At 41.5% G+C, this 26,647-nt stretch overlaps 1 protein-coding gene across 1 annotated transcript in view; it reads right to left on the reverse strand.

Annotated features, from left to right (window-relative positions):
- WDR75 (WD repeat domain 75) overlaps nucleotides 1-16,342 on the reverse strand; it is a 34,227-nt gene extending 17,885 nt beyond the window's left edge. The window contains exons 1-12 of the mRNA XM_050916346.1: nucleotides 16,218-16,342; nucleotides 11,577-11,706; nucleotides 9,950-10,015; nucleotides 8,360-8,459; nucleotides 6,894-7,018; nucleotides 4,879-4,949; nucleotides 3,996-4,112; nucleotides 3,110-3,198; nucleotides 2,070-2,228; nucleotides 1,536-1,595; nucleotides 1,331-1,446; nucleotides 497-672 (exon numbers count right to left, since the gene is read on the reverse strand). Of these exons, the coding sequence (XP_050772303.1) occupies nucleotides 497-672; nucleotides 1,331-1,446; nucleotides 1,536-1,595; nucleotides 2,070-2,228; nucleotides 3,110-3,198; nucleotides 3,996-4,112; nucleotides 4,879-4,949; nucleotides 6,894-7,018; nucleotides 8,360-8,459; nucleotides 9,950-10,015; nucleotides 11,577-11,706; nucleotides 16,218-16,339 (1,331 nt within the window). The 5' untranslated portion in view covers nucleotides 16,340-16,342. The remainder of the gene's footprint in view (nucleotides 1-496; nucleotides 673-1,330; nucleotides 1,447-1,535; nucleotides 1,596-2,069; nucleotides 2,229-3,109; nucleotides 3,199-3,995; nucleotides 4,113-4,878; nucleotides 4,950-6,893; nucleotides 7,019-8,359; nucleotides 8,460-9,949; nucleotides 10,016-11,576; nucleotides 11,707-16,217) is intronic.
- Nucleotides 16,343-26,647: the final 10,305 nt, after the last annotated feature.

A 26,647-nucleotide genomic window follows, 5' to 3' on the forward strand; every position in this document is an offset into this window, starting at 1 on the left:
GGAAAATGATTGTTACATAGAAACATTTAAATTTTACTTTTAAACTCCAATCCCATAACTATTGTGCCAAACAACTTTGTGTAACATCTATCCAGTCTCCTCCTAAATAAGCAAGAAAAAAAGTGAACTTTATGGGTGTCCAAAAGATTAACAAATCCAGGCCCTGGAAAATCAGGTGAATATTAGCACTGGGGTATTGTTTCAAGGTTTTACATATTCATCAGTACAGTGTATCTGGCCAGATAGTATAGTACATTAGAATGACAAAACAGATTCAAGAAGGTGGTATTAACATGGAAACAAACCCGACTGCTACTGGAATATAAAATCTAATTTAAACTGTTAATTTCAAGAACTACAATTTGCGTAAGTGTGACTGACAATTCATACGTGAGAGTGCTATTTAAATGTAGACACTATAGTCATTTGCACAATATTTAACAAGAAGTCAAATATTTTGTGGTTACCCAGGGGCTGACTATAAAAGTATCAGTACCTTTGTGTTTGCTCATCATAGTTCCACAGTTTCATCTGTGATTCAAGTTCGACTTCTTTTTCTTCTCGCTGTTCCACTGTTGCTAACCAGTTGCCTTGAGCACTAAACGCAGCCTTCACCAAGTCAACCTGGTTTAGACCTATTTGATGGATGTATTCCTGCTGCACGATATCGAGCTGGAGAGTCACAAGAGCAAAACTAATTTTAAAGCTCAAGTGAGAGAGTTTGGAAAAGTCAGTCATGCAAAAAGGACACCACGGAAGGAAAGATGTTCTGGAAATTATCAGGACCATTGAAAACTAGATGAAATACTGAACAGTGGAACGGATTGCCAATACATGGGCCTTAATACATAAGAAATGCCTGCAAAGCCATGTAGATTCCACAATACAGAAGATGTGGTAACATACCAAAATATACTTTGATTTCAGTATTTAGCTTATAAAAGGCAACAATGACCATTGTATAGGGCATTTTCTGTAGATTCTGACAACCTTATTCTTCTTACATTCACTTCCAAGTTGTCCATCACCATAAGAATTGTGATTAGTATTCCAAGGCATAACTAAGGAATCAATTCAAAATCTTCAAATCATACTATGTTTATACATTACAACAATTTGCACTTCTGTAATATCCTTGCCACATTACAGCTCTGCAAGTCAAGGCATAGATAAGCAATTTTACTATGGTCACAGAGGAAGTCTGACACAGCTCTACGGATTCCAATCTTATGCTATAACCATTGAACTACTCTCCCTTACCTACATCATACTGCAAGTGTAATTCTGTCACACACGTGGATAACTTACAGCACCAGTCTATCCAACTTACATTGTACAACTGTTTGTCAGTTTGAAGACAATAGAATTGCAGATGACCAGGTTTTCCATTCAGAACCAAAGCTTTAGTTCTAGGATCAACCACCAAACCAGTCTTGACATCACTGCCTGCAGTGAAGAGCAACAGCAACGATCTAAGTTAGAAAGTGATGTATTTAGCTACCTAAGCAGAAGAAAAGTTGTTTTACTGCACGTACCTTTGACTAATCCTTGAATTACGGCAGAAACACTCAGGCTGCTATGTATGATTATTATTTCTAAATGTACAAATATATACAAATTAGCAAGGCAAGGCAAAGGCTTATGTGATGTAAAAAGCAACAGTTAGCAATATTCTACAACCGGAAAAATCAGGATATGCACCCACCCAAAATTCAATTTTCAGAAGTCATTCTACTACTTGATGAACTACAAATGCAACATATATATGTACACTAAACATTAGATTGAAAATCACATGGAAAGTCAGCAGCACAAGAACATTTGAAACAAGAGAGAAAAAGTATCAGCTTATTAGAACCTTTGGGACTAAGTTACAAGCTTCCACAATCTAAACAAAAGCCAACTGTTGCTAGAATCGGAAATAAAAGATCAAACATCTACACTTTCAGATGAGATTTGAACTTGTGTACAATACCAAAACAGTGAATCTTAAGTTCATATATTCTAATAAATCTATGGATCATGAATTCCTTATGGAATGAATACTATTACAATAGGTTTGGGCTTACTGTTTTCTGTGTGAGAGGTACAATAGAAAGTTCCATCCGGTGAGGCTGAGATGTGTTCAATAGTAGATCCCAAACGGGGCAGGAATTCCTTCTTATAATCTGATCCATCACGCCACTGAACCAGTACAGACTCAACCCCACCACTCAGCAGGCTCGTGCCTTCACATGCAATAAAAAACCCAAAGTAGGTAGATGAACTATTCCAAACTGACATATCTACATATTTCTAGTGTGCTAGTCACTATGGTATCTAGACACCAATTCTATATTTAAATTCTTTAAATTATGTCCCAAGCAAAAAATTATACATCACTGCTACACAGACTAGTCAAATCTCTTAACATGCCCGTCCAATCTCTCAGACTCAATAAGAAACACTGCTACTGCAAGCATCAAAATGTCACTTAATAAATACTCTCTCAGGAACAGCTAATTTCATTCATTTCTTGGGGGAGTCAACTATATTGTGTGTTACAACACAGCAGAAACTCTCTAATATTAAATACTGCAAAATGCTTCCAGCATGGGAGAAAAGGCTCGAAGCAAGATCAATACTGTGGGTCATGTTCCCACTAAAGTTAACAAGAGTTTTTCCACTAAATTCAAAGGAAGTAAAGCATGGGCCCAGAGAAGATTTCTTTGGCTTGTTTTTTTTAAATTTGGATTTGGCTCTAACAAGAACTTAGGTTTCCACATCTCCTCAGAAGATGACTGTTGCACAATGAAGGTGACAGCTGGTTCAGGATTTACATTGCCAGAGAAGGAAAATCTTTGAAGTCGTGTCTGCCAGCCAAAATAGTGGCATGAAACACGCTTACACATCTGATTTCCTTGCTTTTTTGTAACAAGTATACAGCTGTGCACACAAAAAAGCCTCAACTGCTTCCATCTTTCCATTACTCCACCCAAAAAGTCCTCAAAAAACCTTTCCTGAAGACATAAATCCATTCCTAGAATTTATGTATTTGTTTGTAGGTGGATGACCCCAAACTTCAGCAGTTTCTTTTTTTCTTCCTGCACTTTAAGACATTTGCACTCACCCTCTACAGAGAAAGCTAGATCCATTACTACATCATGGTGCCAGTGCAGTGTGGAGAAAGTGTATTCTCTTTTGTGGTTAAAATTTCTCCTGTTAAGAAGAAAACATTTAATTTAGTAGCAGAATACGTGCTGGAGAGAATAATCTGTAAGCAAACAAAAATGGGCATGTCAAATGGAATAAAATGTAAAATAAGAATACTAACATCTACTGTAACCCTTCCAATGTGGGTTTCTTGTATGTTCAGGTGACGGAAAGGGAGTGGCACAGACTGCACACTAGGTGTCCGCAGCTGGCATAAGATTCCTAGGGAATTACTGCCAGCTGGGGCAAGACAGACCAATCCCTGATCTGGAGCACTGAAGCAGAGCTGTTACTGGCTGCTAGTTCTCAAATTCTCTTTTCCCTCTCTCCCAGGCAGCTGTGTAAGGGAGAAGAGCTAGCCTCTCCACTAGTCACTGACTGACTGTCTGAATAAGAACTCCCATCGTGCTTTCATTGGGGTTCCCAAAACCTGGTACACAAGTCTCTTATCTCCACCCACAGCAGCAGGCCCAATTCAAACACTTCAGTTTTAAAGTTGCAGGGTGCAGCCAAGGAGATATTTTCAATTTGTGATCATATGCAAATTAGACAGCCTTGAGGTCTGTCATAATTTAGAGCTTCGAGAGACAGATGGCTATCCTCAATAGTTCATCATCATTTCTACAGGAGCCACTTCTGGCTATGGCAAGGGAGGATGATAGATCCAGTCAGAGAATTATGTCAATGCCTCATCACCACTGTCAAGCAGGAAGTCCTGTGCCTACTCATGACTCACTATGTTCAAGTTCTATTATGAGAATGTCAAATCAATGCTAGCTGGACAGCTGTCAAGTTTAACATACCAGAGACGAATCTTGCCATCTTTATGTCCACTTGCTATACAGTCTTCCTTAGGGTGACAGGCTACACAAGTAAAATAGTTGTTTGCGCCTTTTTTACTTGTTGCACTTAAAGAAAACCTTCAAAAATTAAAGAGTTATTTTAATTAGAGTTCAATGTTAAATGAAGCTTCTCAATGGTCTTCGTATGTAGTCTAGCTGCAGCTGGGGCTACGTCAAAAAAGATCAGCACAATCACTGCACAAATGAAAATTAAAAGATACTTCTGAATGCATATGGGATTCCAAGGAGTGAGCAACTGGTTGCGAGTACTCCTGAACTACAAGAAAGTTGAGAAAAGTTAGGCACACCCCTCCCAAGAAAAGGACAGACACCATCCTCACTTAGCTTCCTAGATTCTTCTCCCCACCCCCAACAAAAACAGCAGCATCTACATCTCATCAGGACCTTACAAAAAACATCCTAATTTAAGTCCCTGTTTCAATCCAGCAATAGAAAAGTGATGACACTATAGTCTGGGCCTAGACTAAGAGTTGCTTGGTGTCCCACAAATCAGTGATGGCACTGCAGCCCAAACTGCCTCGGTTTCCCACCAGCAGCCTGAGACACATTGAACAAGAGGGGCTGCCAGAACAGAATTTTGGAGAATCTCTAAAGGAAGAATCTGACAGATGGATAAGCAGTTACTCAACATCACTTGCTAGGATTTCAGAAATAAAAACAAGTCATTCATGAGGAATCCCATCTACCTATGCAATGATATGCAGTTGAATCAGTGGTATCAAAGGATGCTGATGGAGCTAAAATAATCTACATACAGCAGACCTGTTACAATACATATTTATGAGGTTTCATAGCTGACAACATCTACAGCCATTAGTCTTACCTGTTAATCTTTTTCTTTTTGAAAAAATAAACAAGGAGATGAAGGCCACGCACTGATGCCACATATTCACCCTGTTACAGCAATACAACAAGTTAGGACTTTGTATTTGATATAGATTCACATTGAAATTGGAGCACAACAAATGGGCCTTTGATCATGTTTCTTAAACAGGTCTGTACCATGAATACATGGTACCAAGACAAAGACACAAGATGCCATTACCCTAATCAATGATAGTTGCTTGCTTGCAATGAGATATTACCGTTGCACATTTTAATACAGCTAATATAAACTCATACAACCTAAAAGATTTTTTCAGATTTTTTAAAACTTGCTTTCTCTATAACAGCTTCCAAGAAACTACTAAATATTTCCCACACCCACTGGGACAAGCTTTGCACTAAGTTATAGCCATGCAATCCCAGAGAAGTATGCACAGGTAAAGTAACGTGTGGAATCTCTTGTCATGTGCACATTGCAGGATTGCATATAAATGGCTGTTGGGGATACTGGCACAAATTCTTTTTTCATATAGAAAAATAGTTTAGTGATTTGTTAAAAATCCAAAAATTCCATGAATTTTATACCAGAACGAGAAGCTCTTACTTAATTTTGTCCCAGAACAAACAGATGAAAACACAAATATTGAATTTCCAGTCTCACTCCCTTCTATCTTTAGGTATAATATAAAAAATAGTCCTAAGCTTCTGTAGTGCCTGTCTTGCTCTATAAAAGCAAAGGATCCATTAGGGTACACGGAATTTGAAACATGACTAAGAACAGCATCTCCTTACACGATACATCTGGTCTGGGTGACTAGGGAGTACAGTAAAAGCTTATTTCTGTCACTAGTTAAATACTCCTGTTGGCAATGAAGACAGAATTCTTTTTTTTATTTCACATACAAAAAAATCAGCTAAGTTCTAACTGCTTAATATTTACTACCGGTGGCAATGCATAACCTAAGGGAATATCCGTGTCCTCAAATAGCTTCTCTTTTATATTTCAAGCTCACCTTGTAAGCTAGCTGTTTGGGAACCTTCCTCCCACACCCCACAAAAAACCTAAACAAAACAGTTTTTTAAAATGTAAAATTATATCTGAGCTGAGAGTAACAAACATGGAACTCCACAATGTTATTTTTAGTCTCTTAAAAAAAAAAAAAAAAAAAAAAAAAAAAAAGTACAAATGCACTGTTAGCTCATCTTTTTGTGCATCAGAGCTAAAAACACTAGGGCAGAAACCAACATTAATTCTTTTGATTTGTGTGTTCCCATTTTCCCCAGAGGACAAGTGCTCTTTTTGGTATATATTTTAAATTTTAAGAGGGAAGGGATGTAGCTTAATGAATTCAGAGTTATTTTGTTACCTCACTTTTGCTAGTGCTCTGAGACAAATAAAGTTGGTCATCTAATCAGAGCCTTTTGATCTTTAACATCTTAATTTTTCTTTAACACCAAGTGTGAAAGAGCCAAAATTTTGCAAACAGACAAGAAAAATAAAGCAGATAATATTCTAGGTCCAACACGTTGAACACAATTTTCAATTAACATTTACCACACAAAAAAGCCTTCAAGGCCAAAGTGTATTGTATGTCTAGTATAAGAATGGCAATTCTCTTCTTTCTAAAGAAAAGGTCATTTTACTGGATTAAGAGCTTGAAATTCTGCAATTTTCCTTTATCTTTTCTGGAATGGAATGAAGTTGTGTTGTAGGACATATTTTTGCAACTCATCAGCAATCCTAGTCTTATTATATTTTTATGAAATTATAAAGAATAGATGGTGCTGGATGTCAAATTTGTTGAGGTGAGCTTTCTAAAATCAGTGGTTTGATGTTAAGGGGAAAGGTCAGGATTCACACTAGGTTTGCATAGCGTGGACAAATCCATACAATCATTACTTCTTTGAGCGATAAGATTACTTGGTTAATCATATTTTTTTATATACCAGACTAAACAGAATGTGGTTAATACATTTTATATAAAAGAAAAACATCTAAAAAGGTAAATATACTTCTCTTCCAAACGCAGTACATTTGGGCGACTGGCCTATATCATCCAAAATCAAAGAGAGCTCCTTGGCTTCCACTTCCTGGTCTGGTGTTTTTGGCAGTTTCACAGAAACAAGCTGGAACCAATCTAGTCAAATAAAGACTTTGGTTAATAAAATAATTTTGTGGATGATGTGTGCAGAAGGCGAGAATGTGGGTGCACCTGTTATCCTCAATATAAAATCCACACTAGCTCCTTTCACTGTTTTTCTGACTGCATACTTAAAGATGCATACTTAAGGATGAAGTCCTGACACCTTTATATTTTTGTCTCAGATGTTTCTGTGCCAAACTTTAAAACAGACAGATGAGCTCTAGATTTTTCCATAGTGGTTTCCTGTGTAACAAAGCAGAAACCAAACCAAATCACACAGATTTGTTCTTCCTCTGAAGTGGCATTCATAGGAGTATCATACAAGTGAAGTCATATATCATATCTGTTTTTTCAGGCTTTGAATAGCTGAATTTATGCAGATACTAGAACTGGTCAATTGTTTTCCCCCCATCATCATGTTTTTTCAATTTGAAAATGCTCGACTACTGAAACTAAAACTTTCTGCAGAAACAGAGCAGAGCAAGGATCTTCCATATCCCAGGTGAGTTGCTACTGGCTATGCAGGCATGAAAATTTTTTGAAGAGTTTAAATTTTGTTCTGATGCAAAATGAAAATGGAAACTTCTAAGTTTTCCACAAAACAAAGTTCTTGTTTTCTTGCCAGCCTTAACTGATACTGGTTATTGTAGAGATGTAGCTTTTAATATGGTAACATGACCTCAGGATACACTTAGAAGTTTAAATACAGGTCAAGACACTCAAATAATTACATCTGCCATAATATTAGGTATGTATAGCACAAGAGTCTGGAAGTTTAAGATTAAGCTTTGATACAACCAAAAGTCCAAAAATGAAAATACTAAATTGCACATTAAGAATGACCATAGTTTCAACAACAAAACACTAGGTGTACAGCAATAGTTAGTTATTTTACCTATTTAAAGGACACTTTCAAGATAACGTTTAAAAAACACTTTTCCTACAACATGTAGTTTGCTAATAAGGCTGTAGATTATTAAGAGTGAAAATGTATCCGGATTAATTCACTCTCCACCTCCTGTGCTGTTGGTACACTTTTTACATTTCATTCAGCATGGACAGTGAAACCAAACCAGATGGTGCACTGACCAGAACTTAACACAGTATTGTTGTGTTTGGGGTCTACGTTATACCAATGGAAGGGTTAAATAAAACTTCGCATTTCCACAGGATTAACCAGACTTCGTAAATCTTTCTTTTGTCTCCCTCTCCCCGGAACAAAAACACCACCACAATTTTGGGGCCTAAACTAAGTTATCAGAGTCCCATTAAACATTCCAGAATACTTAATATCACACTGCAACAAACTACAAATTGAAGTTAATTATATCGTACCTAAGAAATCTTCATCATTCTTTGGAATTATAATGAACACTGAATCCTCAGAACCAGCAAGCATATAGAATGCAAAAAGTTTGTATCCAACAACAAAAGTCTGAAGAAAAAAATCAACAAAGTAGTTATGAAATAAGAACTTCAAATTTGCTGGACAGTTGTCAATTATTCTGAAATTCTCGTACAGTCAGATAGAGAACAGTTTACAATCTAGTCAGAGATTCTTTTTATCACGGGCCTTGTTGTTTTTTAAAAAATGTTTGCTAAAAGCTTATAGTTGATCATTCTCAATTTGAAATCAAAAGAAAAAAAAGCATTATTTTGCTTGGTAACCCTATTACAGAACAAAAGACTTATGTCAGTCTTGTTTAGCAATATTTGTATAGTGTGAAATGCCAAATTTACTGGGAAGGCTAAGGTAACATCCTACCCTCTACTATGTGGTGGGGTGGAAGAAATGTGTAGGATGTCTATTCTTCTTCCAGCCTCCAAGGCAGGAGATAGCCTCAGTTCAGGAGCAGTAGGATAGAGCTGGCCATCACAGCAGCCCGGAGACTACATCTCCAAGGGGACATATTCAGCACCTAGTCTGACATCAATAACTACAACATGGGTGCTAAATGCTACCTTAAACACTCATTGTTCCTGCTCAGATGAGTGGCCAAGTACATCTCAGCACCCATCCCACAATACACATCTGTCTGCATCTTTTTACAGCTTCCCTTAGTCAAGCTTTGGTCCCAAGGCAGTTTATATGCAGTGGAACAGCAGCCCTCAAACTGTCATCCTTGGACCAGAGGTAGCTTGTAAAGCCCTTCTTGGCTAACCTCAGAAATAAACATTGAGAAGTAAGCAGTGGGGGGAACTGGAATATTGTGAGGAGAGGCGGCTCATACGAGAAGCCATCCCATCCAAAGTGGTCTGTAAAATGAAAAAATAAGGTATAACTTCAATTATCTGAAAGTTATCCTCACCGCCAGTGAGACAGGAAAAAGATATGCAATCTCTCTGGGAAGTCAGATAGTCAAAGACAGAGAGAGGAGCTGCCTGAGCCAATCAACTAGCTAAAATAACGAAGGGAGAACAGAAGAGCTACCCTGAGCACAAAAATCATAGATAACTTTGTGCATATAACTCTTCCTCCCTCCTTTCTTAAAGTCTACCAATCTTGGGAAAAAGTCTGGATAACCTCTCTCCTACGCTTCATCTTCACACAATTGTGCAGTAAGTCTCAAGCAACTTCTTGAGGACCTTCTGATAAATATTCTGTACATTTAAAACCATGGTTAAGAAGGGACTACATACTTAATTAGCAAAGGGTCATCAAACATGTCACTGCAGGCCCCAGCTAGAGGTCAGCAAATTTCTCTTGCCCTAAGTTAGAAGCCCGCTCAGGGACAAAATACAAACCACATTAACAAACACTGCTTTTGAAGCCAGGGTTTATGCTCATCTCCACTAAAAAGCTTCAGAGAGCCTGCATTTGGCCCTATGTGTTTTGTTCAGTCCTAGTATTCATTTAACTGATGGTCAACAGTGAACAACTCTGGAATCCATGAAAAGCTGTGACAGAACAAAATATTTACATACTTTAATGAGAATTCCATCTGTGAAGTCCCAGAGTTTAATGGTGCCATCTAGAGAGCAAGAATACAGCTGGAAAGGAAAAAATAAAACAAGTTATGAAAAGAACACAAATAGCAAAGCAAAACACTAGGGCCAAGATTTTACACAAAATTAGATCCTCAAGTTAGGCTCTTATATCCATATCTCGTCACCTAAGTGACTGGATTTTTAAAAAGTGCTAATCACCAAGTTCTGGTTCACGTCTAATAAAACACACATGCTGCTATTCTACTTTGATGTACACACTTTTGAGGTATGCAGTTTGAGACCATATGTGTTGCTATTTTGTATCTGAACATCATATTAAAGTTACCGAGCATGTGAATGTTTATATACATTTACAATGCATATGCAAAGATGACAGATGCACAGAACTTCGGGAAATAGATTCAGTTCTACAAGTGGGCCCAGTCTTTATGCACAGCAACAGAAAAAGCCAAACAGAACCAACTCAATTTTTCTTCTTCAGATACATATTCTAACTAAAAGTTAAAAGCTGAAAATTTAAGTATTCCCCACTCGTTTCTCCCAACCCCCACAAGATAAAAATCTCATATTTAGAGGATGCACAGGCAAAACTTAAGTTGATGCCATCAGCTGAATTACTGTGTACCCTCAAATTTCTCATTTGATTGCTGCAGATAGCGTAGTAGGACGGGAAGGTCAGAATTAACTCAAATATTTAAGGTGCTGTTGATAATGCTAATATATTCCCTATCTGCCATGTTTTGAAAGAGATCACGCACACTCTACAGTTATAGTAGGTAGATGTGTACATATTGGGGAGAGGCATGTGTAATGAGGACAAAAATTATAAGAGTTGCCAATATTTATGAATAAGGGCATAACACAAACACCAGCTGAGATCAGAAATACATTTCTCCACAGTATAGTTGCACATTTGCGTTCACTATAAGTGCTATGGGCCACTCATTCCTATTCAAATACAGAGTCTGACACTTGTAAGGCTCATTAGGAAATCCTTAAAGCCATGTACTGATTACCACACCCCCTGGGAAATAACCGGGATTTAGCCATGCCTGCTCCTATTCCAGCCATAAACCTGGCATGTCTCCTGCACCTGGGTATGCCTTACAGCTGTTTTATGAGTCTTTTCCCCATATAGCTGGCACAGAGTGGGCCACAAGGTACTGATGAATCAGGTCCTACATGTCCTACTGCTGAAGAGCCTAGTATTGGCAATAGTCAAAGACAGACAAATACTAGATTAAAGGAACCATTGTTGGGTTGTTCCAGTATAGCATTTTTTGAAGTGACTCGAGACAAAATCTGTCCACCTCTGCTTCTAGAAAAAGCTTTCCACTCAGTAGGGTAGAGTAATCTGATGATTTACAGCAAAAAATTCATACACTAATATGGGTAATTGCAATTTCAGTCTAAGTAAACAGAAGCTATTTCAGCAATTATCATAAGAAATAATTATTTCCAGCCATCTCTCACTTTCCAGCCACCCCAAAACACACATGACTGTGCGTCCTGTACTGCCAAAGTCAAGTAGTTTCCTTAACTAAATCAGGAAAGAATCAAACGCCTAGCTGGACTGGACTCACAATTACAAAGATTTAACAACCTGCATGTGGTTTTGGGGGTTAAGTTGAATTCCTGTCACCAGGTTTGTGTGACCCTGCAGAACGTGTACACATTTTTCTGTAGCCGTGCTATACACTTTCACATAGTCTCCTGAAGCACATAAAAGGTATCTGAAAAGATGATGAAACAAAAGGTTAATATCACAGGGCGACTAAGAATTCTGGATAAAGATATTACACTTTATGTTTCTCAAGAGTAACTACTTTGAATCTACAAAGTACTAAACATGAAAAATTTAGGCCAGCATCAAAGAGATGACTCCATATTTAGAACTTTTGTTTTCCATTGTCTGTACACATTTGCTTACTTCACCATCAAATGTAATGGAAGAACAAACAAGTATATCAGATTTGAACATTCAGTTGTAAAGGCAGGAAAGTTACTCTTACGTATTTTAGTTCTTGCTAAGGTGCTGCTGGCTTGATCACCTTGAAAAATAAAGGCCTATATTGATCAGCATAACAAATAAAACATTCATGATGCTACTTACACCTCTCCATATTACATATAAAATATTTATATCCCCCTTTGATAACATCAGTATCTGCTACATTTATAGGACTCTGCCTGGAAATGCTTGCTCTCACTTTTGGCCACAATAAAGATCAGCTAATTTTTTCCCCAAACCTCAAGTTCCTAAGGCTATGTCTACACTATTGCAGCAAGTCGTGTGAGACAGAGAGAGAGAGAGAAAAACTCTCCTGTCAACTTACCTTACTCTTCTCAATGAGGGTAGAGTACAAGGATCGACTGGAGAGCGACCTGCTGTCGATTTGGCGGGTCTTCACTAGACTCGCTAAACCGACCACCAGTGGCTCGATCTCAGAGCGTCAATTCGGGCTGTAATGTAGACCTACCCTAAGACTCAAGCACCTTTTCAGCACTCCTATTTTACAGATTTTAAAAAAACAACATACCAAAACAAAAATGAGGGATTTCTATAAAGAATTTAAGATAAGTATCAGAGGGAGGGCATTCTTAGGTTCCCTGTGAAACTTCTGCATGCTGGAGCTAACCTACTCTCTAATGGTTCTGAATTTTCCTTTGACAGCTTCACTGGTTCCTTAGTTATCTCTAACTCCAATTCAAAATTGGCCTACTGATGTTCAAAGCCATGCATGCCACTCTTCTGTTTATCTACTCTCTGCACACCTTCATGCCACTCTTCATAGATGCAGAAGACACTATTTCACTTATGCTATTCCATCCCTGGCTTCTGAAACAAGTCTATTTTAAATCTCTCCTTAGCCCCCATCACCCTTTTTGTATTTTTTGCAGCTTAGAATACTAACAATTAAGTGTCATGTCACACTAAAAATAGGAAGATTAGCCAGACAAGTTTAAAACAACATGTGTCTACATGTTTAAGATAACGTTTTGATCTCCAGCCCTTGATTACAGGCTGCCAAAGGCAGCATACTCAGCTAAGGAGGGTGGAGAGAAGAATGGTTCTGGAATGGACAGTCCCACAACTACACAGCAAAATAACTCTACTTATAAAAGGTTTTGTACATAACTATATTTAACATGATTTATTCATGTCTGTGGACACACAAAAAAACAGGCTAGAGAACCCTGCTTTAATACTACTCCCACCCCCCCCTCCAGTATATCCCCTACTGTAGAATAAATATGAAATTAAAGTTATCTTTTAATCTGGTTAAAGAAATGTGCATGTTGTAAAGCAAGACCCTGACTAGCAAGTAGGGCAGAAGGAACGGAGTAGGGAGGATGTCTGGTTCAAAGACTAAATTAATGAGATAAGAGAAAGTTTCTAAAAAAAAGCTCGTGATCAACAGTGGTGAGACAGCAAATGGTTTTGAATTTATCTGAAGAGGCAATATGGACCTCCCCATCCCACATACTAATGTTATCTTAAACCTAAACCCTAAGTGAACCGAGGTGCAATGAAAAACTGGTTGGTCAGCAAGGAGGAGGGTAGAGATAGGGAGGATAGGCCTTGGGGATAAAAGGAAGTTGTAAATCTTATCTGGATTAAGACTTGAAATAAGGGTGAAGTGTCTCAAACTGGTATTCAGCTGAAGTCAGTAATTGGCAATGACATCACTTGTTTGTTAAAGGGCGTAAAAAGTAAACTTTTAAAGGGTTCACTGCTCATACCTGCTTGACCACGTTGGAGCTAATACGGGTCTAAGCACCCCTGGGTTTAATCTGTTTGTCAGTATCTTGATCAAATGCTTCTAAAGGTTTTGTTATTGATTGGATGTAGTAAATTGCTTCTTATTAAGACTTTTGAGGCATGTTTAGAGCTACTGTATAAATCTAACTCAGCCTTTGGATTTAATAAAGGAATTAATAGTTAAATTAGTGTCATGACAACATCCTGCATAAATAATAATAATTTCAACACCTAAGTTAAAGCCTCATCTACACCAGGGTTCCTCTACTTTGGAGAATTAACCTTTAGGTAATTCAAACATCAATATTGAATGCAGGCAATGAATGTCAGTGTCCCCACAGTCACTCCTATTTCACTTGCAGTTATCCCCACATCCAGATACAGAAATGCTCACTGTGGAAAAGTGGTGAGAGGACTCACTGAAGTGCATGAGCTAGTTTGCTACTGCCTCTTACCTATACAGCACTGCAGCCAGGTCTCAAAAGGCAAAAATGGAAAAACACATCTTTTTGTTAGCTCAGCTGAGTTTGCTTAAAATGACTGAAAAATTCTAGCAAAATGCAGCCCAAAAAACTTAAAAAAAAAGACGTACACCCTTTCTACCCCTCAAGAGGGTTCCATGATAGGACAATCTAGCACAGGCTAAGAACAAATATTATTTAAAGCTGTTCACAGCAGGGCTAAGAAATGGTATAAAGCATACCTGCAATGATGTGTGGCATGGTAGGGGCTAACTGCATTATTTAGCACACCAAAATTCTTCCGTGCAGATAAGACCTACAACTAACTAGGCCAGCAACACTACTGGCTAGGGAAGTGTTCAACGTATAACTCTTTTGTAGTGTGGATGGGCCAACATTGATATAGAATTAAGGTTGCAACACAATTCTCTATTGTGAGTCAAAAACATTGTCCTGGCCACACTATAAACAAAAGTTATGTTAGAAAATACCCACTTTTAATTGTGCAATTGATCTCAATATGGCAATATTTTTTTTAAATGCCCAGGCAACAATAAGCTATGTTATACAGCCTCCTGCTTTGTCCACTGATTGCAGTAAGAGCAGCCCGTTGGAGCTAGCTGGTGGGGGTTTGGAACCAGGGTAGACTGGCAGCCCCCCTAAGTTCGCTGTGTGGCAGCTCAGCCCTGCTGGGCAGTTCAGCTGTTCCTCCTCCCACTGCTGTGTGCTGCTTCTGTCCACTGCCTTGGAGCTGCACCTGGAAGCCTCCTGCTTGCTGTGCAGGGCAGGGGGTGTTTATGTGACCATTGCTTATTTGCATTGTAGTGTCCACTGGCCTTGTTAGCATTACAAAAGTAATTTCCTCCTTTGATAGTCACCCCTTCTTAACTTTTGAGAATAGGCCACTTCCACTTTAACTGAATTTGTCTCATTAGCATTGACCCCGCCACTTGGTAAGGCAACTCCCATCTTTTCATGTGTTGTAATATATATACCTGCTTTCTGTATTTTTCACTCAATGCATCTGATGAAGAGGGTTTTAGCCCATGAAAGCTTATGCCCAAATACATTTGTTAGTCTCTAAGATGCCACAAGGACTCCTTGTTGTTTTTGCTGACACAGACTAACATGCCTACCACTTTGAAAACTGCACATTCAAAGTTATCCACACATTATTTATGCACCACTCATCCTGAGTCAGGTCAAGCCATGCCCCAACAGGCCACCTCCAGTTTTCCACCAGTAATGAGATAATTTAATTACTTTCTACCCCCTTCAGTCTAATGCTTTACCTTGACGTGTTATTTTGGAGTATCTATCCCCACTAACTTTTACAAGTGCTTTGAAAGTCTCTGACCGCAAGTACTAGACAAGTACGAGGTACTATACGCTCCCTGCTATCCCTTCCCAGGTCCCCCTGTATCACTCCTACATCTCTTAGGTAATCAAGCCAGCTGCACCCTTTCTAGTTCCTGCTCATCTTTCCCTTCCCACCACATGCGCTGAGGATGGAGAAAGTGACCAGCCGGTGGTTGAGTTGCCATCTGAGAAATTTCAGCATTTCAAAATGTGGCTTTATTCTCAACTAGCCCTGAATCCCACGCATTGGAAATTTCTCATGACTAAGAACTTGGCCCGAAAAGCCCTGGTACGGCGGGGCTGCCCGAAACTAAGGACTCCCACGCCCGAGGCACCGGCAGGGGAGGTCCCCTCTAGGGTTTGGTGGCGGCTCCTCGAACCCGACTCGTGGGCTGTCCGGGTTGCGCTAGGGGCCGGTCGGTGTATGGCTGGGCAGCGCTGGGCTGACGGAGCAGCAGGCTCCGCGCCCACAGCGCTGGTAGCCCCTGCTGAGCCCCCCGCCCCGCCCGCGGCCGTTACACGCGCCGGCTCCGCAGGGCCAGCGGGGCTCACCGGCGGGTCCTGGGCCGCGTCGCGCCCCGCCGAGCGGGCTCAGTGACCGAAGAGCTCAACAATTCCCGCCCCCCGCGCAACAACCCCCCCTCCGATTCGCCCCCCTCACTTGGCATCGGCGGAGAACACTGCTCTGGCGCCGCTCAACTTGCTACCGCCGCAGCGCACCACGCGGAGCGGCTGCGGCGCCACCATCTTCCCGCTGCGAGACCTTCGACCTCTCACCCTCATCGCGGAGCGGTCAGGGCACTTCCGCCCTTAGTTTACATGGGGACAGGAAACTCTCAGTGACCTCCGTGAGGTCACAGGGGAGCGCCGTCAGCTGGAGAGCACCACGCTTCGCTCCGCCCCGCCCCTTCCTGGAGGAAGAATGCAGGAGAAACCGGAAACTGTAGTAAGTGCATGCGCAGAGCCTTTCTTGCCGCCCTCCTGTGTCGTTCTAGGCCGGAGTCGGCTGTTTCAGGTGACGTCACTAATGCGCGCCAGAGTCAGGCTGCAGAGGCCGGCGCCTGGGGAGGTGAGCAAGGGGCGGGGCCTGAGGAAGTGGAGGGAGCACGCAGGTCTGGTCGGGACGCTGTCAGGGCGGATAATGAGAACACTGGCTGCTGCCCTGGCGCCCCTGTTGTTCCTATGGTAACTGTGTGGCACCCCTCAGCCACCTCCTTATACTGACCGAATCCCGGTGTAGACAGCACGAGGTCAAAGGGCTCCTGGTGGCCATCGCTACCCCCCTTGGGGAGGTGCTGCATCTCCCTGTGCCACGGGAGAAGCTGTCCCAGCGCAGGTAGCATCTCCACTGGTGCTCTAGTGGTGCAGTTCCAGCACTATAAGTATAGCCAAACCCTAATGCAGGTCTCCTATGTCTGCATTGCCTGTCCTTTGCTGAGATGTTTCTGATAACGGTGCTCGGAGGGCAAGGCAGTCTTCCAATTGCAGGCACAGAGAATCACACCAAAAGGGATTTACCTTCCAGCGATGCAATGCTGATGTGCTCCAAAATGTCTGTTAGTCTATAAGATGCCACAAGCCTCTGCTGCTCCTCAAACCGTGGCCTTCTTGGTTGGCGGGTCATCACAAATGTTGGCTATTTTCAGTCCCAGTGAGTGACTTTAGCTAGCAGAGATACTGCATTAGCTCAGACTTAGAAGAATGGCAATATGTTAACTAAAGGCTAGAGATAAATAAGTATTTGTTTCTGTTTGCAACAGTACACAGTTTAGTTTCATCTGTGAATTTGTTAACATGCTTCTTAATTACAGCTAAAAACAATTCGTTAACATGTTCATTAAATACTATTATTTTTTATATAGGGTGACAAGTGGCACTGCTAGCTGTGTTTAGCCAGTGAAGTGCTTTGGGATCAATTTTAGATGAAAGGTGCCGTTTCAGCATGAAGCATTTTTTACACTTGAAATTTTGGGGTGGGGGAGTTAGTGGGAGGGCAGGGGCGGCAGTAGTATAAGGGGGAAGCTTCTAAAGCAGCATCCAAACCCAGACTGACCCTAAGCCACAAACATTTAAGCATATGCATAACTTTACTACCACAAATGGTCCTACTGAAATCAATGGCACCACCTACAGTACTAAAATTAAGCATCTGTACAAGTGTTTGCAGGAAATAATTCTGAGATGTAATAGCAGGAGTGATGTAAGCAAGACACGAGAAGTAATTCGTACGCTCTACTCCGCGCTGATTAGGCCTCAACTGCAGTATTGTGTCCACTTCTGGGCATCACCTTTCAGGAAAGATGTGGATAAACTGGAGAAAGTCAAGAGAAGAGCAACAAAAATGATTAAAGGTCTAGAAAAGATGACCTATGAGGGAAGGTTGAAAACATTTGGTTTGTTTAGTCTGGAGAAAAGAAGACCGAGAGGGAACATAAAGTTTCAATTACATAAAAGGTTGTTACAAGGAGGAGGGAGACATGTTGTTCTCTTTAACCTCTTAGAATAGGACAAGAAGCAATGGGCTTAAATTGCAGCAAGGGCAGTTTAAATTGAACATTAAGAAAAACTTCCTAATTGTCAGGGTGGTTAAGCATTGGAATAGATTGCCTAGGGTGGTTATGGAATCTCCGTCACTGGAGATTTTTAAGAGCAGATTAGGCGAACACCTGTCAGGAACATGGTCTGGATAATATTTAGTCCTGCCATGAGTGCAGGGGACTGGACTAGATGACCTCTCAAGGTCCCTTCCTGTCCTATGATTCTATGAATAAACATAAAAGATCAAGGATTATGCTTTCTCATTCAAAAGACAGCACTTCCAGCAGCACAGCCCCTATGTTTTTCTGGGACACTTGTTAAATATTGGCTTGGAGAGAAGTGTCACCTATTGAATTAGTGGCACTTGAACAATCTTTCTATGTTTCCAGTATTGACCTATCTTGACAGTACTTATGAATCTTAACATGATTGCAGCACATGATTGTTAGGATGCAGGCCTTAATCAATTTCCAATGTACCTTTTATCATGAAATACAAAAAAAAGTCATTGAAAAAAAACATAGCTAGGAAGGCATTGATTTAAAGAGCATTGCCTTTTATGCCCATTCCCCTTCTCCTTTGAAGCTCTTCTTCAGCACAGCAAGCTTCTGTGTTTTGATTAGTAAACAGAATTAGGAGCACTGGATAAAGCTCTCAGTTCAGTTTTAAGCAATCTCCTCTTTAAAGAGAAGAGTAATGTACTATGAAGTGTACGTCTCAACACTTCCCAAGCAGTTAAATTTCAAAGAGAGGTGACACTTGATGTGGTTCCAGTGCATGTTTTGAGCGGTCTTGATGACTGATCACAATATGACTTTGAGTAATCAGTTCCAAATTATATTGGTATTATAATGTTAAAATAAATCTCAGCTGTTGCTAAGTAATCTGTTTCCTTTACAGTTTCTACTCAAGCCTTAAAAAAGTGTTACTGTGTGGTTTAGTATCTGAAAAATGTAAAATTTAAGTTGATAATGTTAAAAAACCTATATAAATTCTTGATGAGGCAACCAAGGATCAGAACAATTTTTTTTATAATCAAAAGAGATTAATTTTGAGCATTGGCCTGCTAAACCCAGAGTTGTGAGTTCAATCCTTGAGGGGGCCATTTAGGGATTTGGGAATTGGTCCTATTTTGAGCTAGGTGACCTCCTGAGGTTCCTTCCAGCCCTAATAATCTATGAAAAAATAATCTATGGCCTATCTTCCATGAATTTATCTAGTTCTTTTTTGAACCCTGTTATAGTCTTGGCCTTCACAACATCCTCTGGCAAGGAGTTCCACAGGTTGTGTGTTGTGTGAAAAAATACTTTTTTGTTTGTTTTAAACGTGCTGCCGATCAATTTCATTTGGTGACCCCCAGTCCTTGTGTTATGAGAAAGAGTAAATAACATTTTATTTACTTTCTCCACACCAGTCATGATTTTATAGACCTGTCTCATATTCCCCCTTAGTCGTTTCTTTTCCAAGCAGGAAAGCCCCAGGCTTATTCATCGCTCCTCTTATGGAAGCCATTCCATACTCCTACCCCAATCATTTATTTTCTGAACCTTTTTCAGTTCCAATATCTTTTTTGAGATGGGGCAACCACATCTGCATGCAGTATTCAAGATGTGGCATACCCCGAATTTATATAGAACCTTAGGTTATGTACCGTACACGGCTCTCTACATATCCCAGTAATGCCTCCCCTGTGCAGAGAGAGGTTCCAGCAGTGCGGGAATGCTCTGGCATGTGGGAGGCAATGGGGAAAGACTCCAGTAGCTGTCCACTGCTGTAGCTTTTCCCTGCCACAGGGAGCTGCTAGAGCCTTTCCCTGCTGCAGTGAAAGACTGACTCGGGGGAGGCAGTGACTGGGGGGAGGCTTTTGCTGCCTCCCCCTTGCCAGAGTCATACCACTATGAGAATGCCCTGTGGGCTACGTTTTTGATAGCATCGTGATGCCATCTGGTAATCTGCTTAAATGCTTTGATCACTCACGCTAATGTCACGTCATGGAAGAAAGGTTGAACCAATTGAAAGTTGAGTATTTTGATTAGCCAGAATCTTCTAGAATAGACATCACATTATGTATATCCTTATTTGTGTACAAGGCCATCAGTGTAAATGGTGGTTTTCAGAGCTCATTAAATAAGATACAGTCCCTACCCCAAAGAGCTTACATTATAAACTGACAAGACAAACCTACAGAAGTTAACTCAAACTGGAATGAGGGAGGGAGAAGAGGGTTCACAGTCATTTAAACTTTCTCCCCAAGCACCCAGAGAAGAGATGCCCAGCCATTAAGCGGTTTCAAGAGTTGGCCTGCTGCCTACTTAGCATAAGTGCTCTTAAAGATGACCTTTTTCTTTTATAGTTGCTATGTGTTTGTTTTATTTAATTTTTTCTGTTGTAATGGTTCAGTCTTGAATAATCATCGTATTTAAATACTAACCTAATATTGCTAAACAAGGTAATAGTTCTTTCATTTTTTTCAGATATTCATTTCGTTATTTTGTGTTTTTCTGAGGTAAAATAACTCAAGTAACTTGTGGTTTTTTTTTTTTTTTGTAATTAGGTATAATTATCTAAGGCTACGCCTACTGGAAACCATGCTGTCTTACTTCTGTTACTCTTCTAATAAATTAATGCTGTCAAATATTTGACCATTTTTGACATCATTTGACTGTTCAACTGAACAATTATTTTTGGACAATTCAAATGCTCAAACCTGGGAGTGACTCAGATTTCACCATGTCCATATTTTCTGAGATTATTTTCTTTTATTAACAAACCAAACCAATAATAATACAAATAAAGGTCTGATTCTGCAAACCTACTCATGCAGTAATCTGAGTAAGTGAGTCTATCCTACATAGGCGAACAAAGGATTAACAAGCATCTGAGATCATTATTAGCCCATCTTGCTGCACCTAATCAGACTTCATTTGTTATTAGACCTAAAACAGAGATCCAGAAGAGAGAAGGTAGACAGTTCCCTCTCTCTTGGAAGGGTTTGGGAGAAGGCAGATTAAAGAAGGTCACAGGGATAGAATTAACACCTGTAGTGGCAGCAAGGTACAGAGAGGCAGTCTTGAGGGGTCAGTATTCCAGCAGAGGAAGAAGGAGCTGGGAGGACCTCGGGAGAAGACAGAGGTGAGACTACAAGTGCCTAGGAGGTAGGAAGAGGCTCAGGGAAAAGCTGTTCATGAAGGAGCAAACCTAGCTTCTTAATACAGGGTCTCTGGGCTGGGGACCAGAGCAGAGGGTGGGCCTGGGTTCCCTTAACAGCCCTGAGGAAGGGATTGTCACACTGTCTTGAGTGGCTCATGAGCGAGGATACCACCTTCAAGGCAAACTGTTAACAGCAGGGTACACACCCCAAAATAGTTGTGAGTTCTCCACTTAGATTTCACCAATGAAGTAACAAGTGTAAACTCCTCAGTGCACAGCCAGGGTGGGGTGGAAGATTGATCTTAAAGAACAGGCTGAGGGAGCAAAAAAATCTTTTGTGTTGAGATGTTTCTGGACTTTTTGTTGTAAGGGGTGGAGTTAAAATGCGACCTGATGGGAGGGCCAAGTTACGAGAAGAAAGTTCACCGCAGGATCCGAGTGACCATTGGCAGGGGGTGCAAGAGTGGAAAGAGTTGCTACACCATGAGGAGGGATGGCAGCAGTGAGACCGCAGCAAGATTTTGCAGAATCATGGCTGAATGCAGGGATCTACAGTCAGCTTTTTGCGCAAGATTTTATTTTAAACATTAATCTAAAATTCACATTGTCTTGGCTGCAGAAATATAATTGCAGTGAAATATACTGCGTAGACAGGGTTTTTAATCTGTCTTTAATTACTTGGAGCCAGAATCTGCCTTTTAGAAATAAAAATATTTAAGTGGAAAATTTGTATGGCTTTTCATGTATTACATGGGCAGCTAATCTACTGTGTACAGCTGTAGCAGTGGTTTGGAAATCCATCCTTCAAAAACACATGGTCAATATTCTATATGTAGCTTACCCTGTCTCTTGTTAGTTCAAGGTCTGGCTTTAAAACACCCAATAGCTTCGCAAGTCATGGCCTTACTTGAAAGTACGTAGTCTTTCCTAATTGTCATTTATGAAAGTCATTTATGTTTGTGCAGAAAGGCCACTGTACAAAAGCTGACTTGAGTTTGTTTCATGGTAAACCATCCAATGTTGTATTTATCCCAAACTGTCATTCATCATAAATATGGTAATAAATGTAAAAGATGCTCTGGCAGTGCAACAGTAGAAGCAAAACAATGCTGTGTACATAGGGTTATAATTAGGACCCTACCAAATTCACGGTCTATTTTCATCCATTTCATGGTCATAGGATGTTAACGGTTTCAGATATTTACATCTGAAATTTCACAGTGTTATAACCATGGGGTCCTGACCCAAAAAAGGGTGTGTGTGTGTGTGTGAGGGGGGAAGATATTGTGGGGGGGTCACAGTATTGCCACCCTTACTTCTGTGCTGCTGCTGATGGAGGTGCTGCCTTCAGAGCTGGGCAACTGGAGAGCAATGTGAAGCACAGATTTGAGGGTTGCATGGTATGGGGGGGTTCACTTTTGGTGGAGGCAGGGCTGGCCTTACAGGTGGGGGACTGCCCAGGATGCTGTGGTCAGGGGGGCGCTGTAGTGCCCCCCAACACAGCCAGCCCAAGGTCTCTTTAACCCCTGAGTTCCGGGGCTAGAGCCAGGGAGAGAGTCTGGGACAAGAGCGCTGGAACTTTTGTAGAAGTGGGGAGCCACCAACATTGGAACTGATGGGAGGGGGGCCATGCCCCCCACTTTTTAACATGGGTGTAGTTTTGGGGAGCAGAGACAGTATTTTCCCCCCAAACTGCAGACCTCGGACAGGCACAGAGCTGTGCTGGCAGGGGCTACGCTTCATGGCAGGGGAACAGTGGCTTGCAGTTTGAGGTGGCAGTGTCACCCTCTGCCCCCCAAACAATGCCCATGTTAAAAAGTGTGGGGCATGACCCGCTGGTCTCCCTGGTTCTGGTGCCATTGGCTGGGACGTCCCAGATGGGGGCTCCTACTGGCAGCGGCTGCTCCCTATACGTCTGGGGAGCGATGGGGGCAGGAAACGGGGCAGGCTGTGGATCTTCCTGCAGCTGTGGGGAGATTTCCAGAGGTGGATCTGACCTGACTCCAGGAGCAGCCCCTGCAACAGCGCCTGCAAGAGAAGAGGAAGTCCCATCCCTCCCCAGCCCTGCCAAGACTGGGAGCTGGAGCATGGTAGGAACCCTGGCTGGGGCGTCCCCAGCCCTGCCCCACCCTGGGAGATATCATGGGGGAAACTATGGTCCATGATGCATTTTTCCTGGCCGTGAATTTGATAGGGCTCCACACAATTGAGTGTTTGACTTGGAATTAGGATATCATTTACAGTGACTGAATTTTAGATTCCTATCCCTTTGTTTGTTAGAGCTAGGGTTCTAGCACAGCTCAGCTATAAAGCTAGGATTCTGTGTATGCTACCAAAGTGGTCCTGTGACATGCTTATAATTGCCGTACAGACTTGTTTGTAAACATTTAAAATAAGGGTTAATTTGGTGGCAGCAAATCATGTGTAAAGAGATCCACACAATTGCACAGAGTAGTTTGGAGAGGGGCTTGCAGTCACTCAACAGTCTCCCTACCCTGGTAGGTCCTCCCGGTGACTACTGCCTCTGTGTGCTTGTTCAGAGGATGAGTAGGCAGGAACTGTAGTGAGAGAGGTGACACATAGGTTGGGAGCATCAGGTGTGGAGGGGATTCTGGTCTGTCTGGGGGAAGTATAATGAGAGCCTGGAATAGAATCTGGAAATCCTGATGCCCAATCTCACCTGCCTTGACAACGGAACTACATTTCCCTTCTATGTTTGGGCCCAGGGCCCGGGTCTCCTGGCTGATTCCAAGTCCTCTGATCTAACTGCTACATCATGCTGCTGTCTTGCTGGTGAATGTTTCTATATTAGTGAGGGGTGGGGGAAATAACATTTTGTGGGGCTGGTGACCTGACACCTGAGAAAACAGTTTTGAAAGGAGGAACAATACCTTGGTTCTTCCATGATACTGGGGATCACTAGTGTCTAGGGCAGGACTCTGGCCATTGCTTTTGCTAGGAGTAGAGCCTTGCTGAGCTTCTCTGTTGTCCCCTGGTTGTTACTGTAGTCTGGGCCACTGTCCTGGACCCTGACCTGCTTCCTCCTGCCTGATTTTCTTTTTGAAAGAGATCAGCTGTGGGTCTCTCTGCATCCAAGTGTCTTTGTTCTCCATCAGTTCCTGAGTGCTGTTGCTAGGAGTAGTGTAGTTTTGGCTCTTTCTGCACTCTCACTTCTGTGTCATTGTGTGTGTCTTGGCCTAAAAATCAATCTGCATGATTTCAGTGTAGTCAGGGAGTGGGGGCACTGAGCACAGCAGCTGAAGGGCATTCACTTTCACAAACACAAATGTTTGGTAATTGAGAAATCTCTTGAGCAAGAGGAATGGCAGGAGGTATGCAAATGCATAGTCAGGGAGAAGGCTGGGGACTCTGTCAAGCCACCTTAGGGATGAGCCAATTGGATAGCTACACAGAAGCCTGTGTTTCTAGAGGTTCTGCTTTTTACCCCCTCTTGGAAAGTACCTAAGAGTTTGCTCACCCAGTGATCCACTACACCCAACTCCAGTGAATTATGGAATCCAAGTTCTCAGCCAGTTGCTATATCCCCCCCTTCTCCTACCTTCTACCTGGAGAAACTCTTCTGATGCCCAATAATGACAACACTCCAACTCCCCCATCAGTTGCTAAAACCTTTCTACATCACTTGTCAGCAGTAAGCACCCTGACTTGCTTAAACATCATTCCCTCCTGGTTCCAGATATTCTGGCCCCAAGTCTCACTTCACACAGAGCTACTTAAAACCTACTAGACTCTGGTTCCTCTGAGGAGATGAATGGACTTGCAGTAGACAATGTTTCTTCATGCTGAGCCTGGGACAAAGATCTGAGGGTAATAGACATATGGGTCTGGCAGGAAGGATGCCACTAAATGACATACAGTTGGGGCTGAAGAGGAAAGAGAAGATCAGAAACAAAGCAGGAGGATCTGATGCTATCAGCAAAGTTTAAGAGCAAGAAGATGGGGCTTATATTACACTGAGGGCTGTGTGAGAGAGAGAGTGGGGAGAATGAGGAGTCCAGACATAACTAATAGTAGCATTTATTGAGTTATAGACTTCTGTCCCAATAGGAACTTTATTGATAGAAAGTGCTGGCCAATGGTCTGAGTAGCCAGTATCCTCTCTTTGACAGTGGCTGGTGCCAGATGCTTCTGGCAGTCAGATGTTTAGGGACACCTGGAGCATGGGGTTGTGTCCTTTACCATCTTGGCTAATAACTATTGATGGACCTATCCTTCACGAACTTATCTCATTCTTTTTTTAACCCATTTCTACGTTTGGCCTTCACAACATCTCATGGCAGTGAATTTCACAGGTTGACTGGGTGTTCTGTGAAGAAGTACTTTCTTTTGTTTGCTTTAAACCTCCTGCCTATTAATTTTATTGGGTCACCCCCAGCTCTTGTGTTACATGAAGGGACAAATAACACATCCCTATTCACTTTCTCCACATCATTTGTGATTTTGTAAACCTCTGTCACAGCCTTCTCAGTCACCTCTTTTCTAAACTGAACAGTCCCAGTCTTTTTTATCTCTTCTCATTTGGAAGTTTTTCCGTCCCCATATAATTTTTGTTGCCTTTCTCAGCACCTGTTCTAATTCCAAATCACATTGTATCCAGAGGCAGGAATAAAACCCAAACCACATCTTCCCCGCCTTCCCGTAGTATTCTAGGAATTTGTCCCATTGCATATCTGATAGAGCTGAACTCTCCCTTCATTCAGATTAGGCAATATTGGTTCCTTTGGCACAGGGAAATTGGTTTTTTTCCTCTCGCTCTTGGAAAGCTGTCAGAACAATCCTCCCAAGCACACAGCTGGAGTCAGATGGGGAGGAGGAGAAGTGGATAGAACAAGTCTAGGTAGAGGGCCAGTCCCTTCTAGACTAAGTGATATATCACAGATAGTGCAGGGAATTAAAACCATGTCTCCTCAGTGTTCAGTAGTGCTCCAGCCACTGGGTCAGACGTACTGGGGGGCAAGGGGTCTGTAAGTGGGAACCAATGTATAATGCTGTTGCACAGCCACACAATTGTGACGTGTTTTTAGACAGCAGTCTAAAAAAAGCTGTGCTCCAGAGTCTCAGCTGTCTATTAAAATATTAAATCTCCAGCCCCTCTGATTATGAAGAAAACCTCCTAAATATGAACCAAGTGATATCTGCCTGAATATGTAAACAAAGAGCCCTAAGCGAGATGTGAACTGTCCCATTCATCACAATTGAGTATCAACTCTGAGGCCTAGTGATGGCCATATAAATGTAAGCTCATGGTCTGTGGACTCTCAACTCAGGCTGTCTACATACAGCCTATGTTGGCAGAACTTATGTCGCTCAGTGGTGTGAATATTCTACCTCCCTGGCGACATAAGTTACACCTGCATAAGTGTTCGTGTGCACAGCGCTGTA

This window comes from Gopherus flavomarginatus, chromosome 10 (assembly GCF_025201925.1).
Source record: "Gopherus flavomarginatus isolate rGopFla2 chromosome 10, rGopFla2.mat.asm, whole genome shotgun sequence".
Classification (NCBI taxonomy): domain Eukaryota; kingdom Metazoa; phylum Chordata; order Testudines; family Testudinidae; genus Gopherus; species Gopherus flavomarginatus.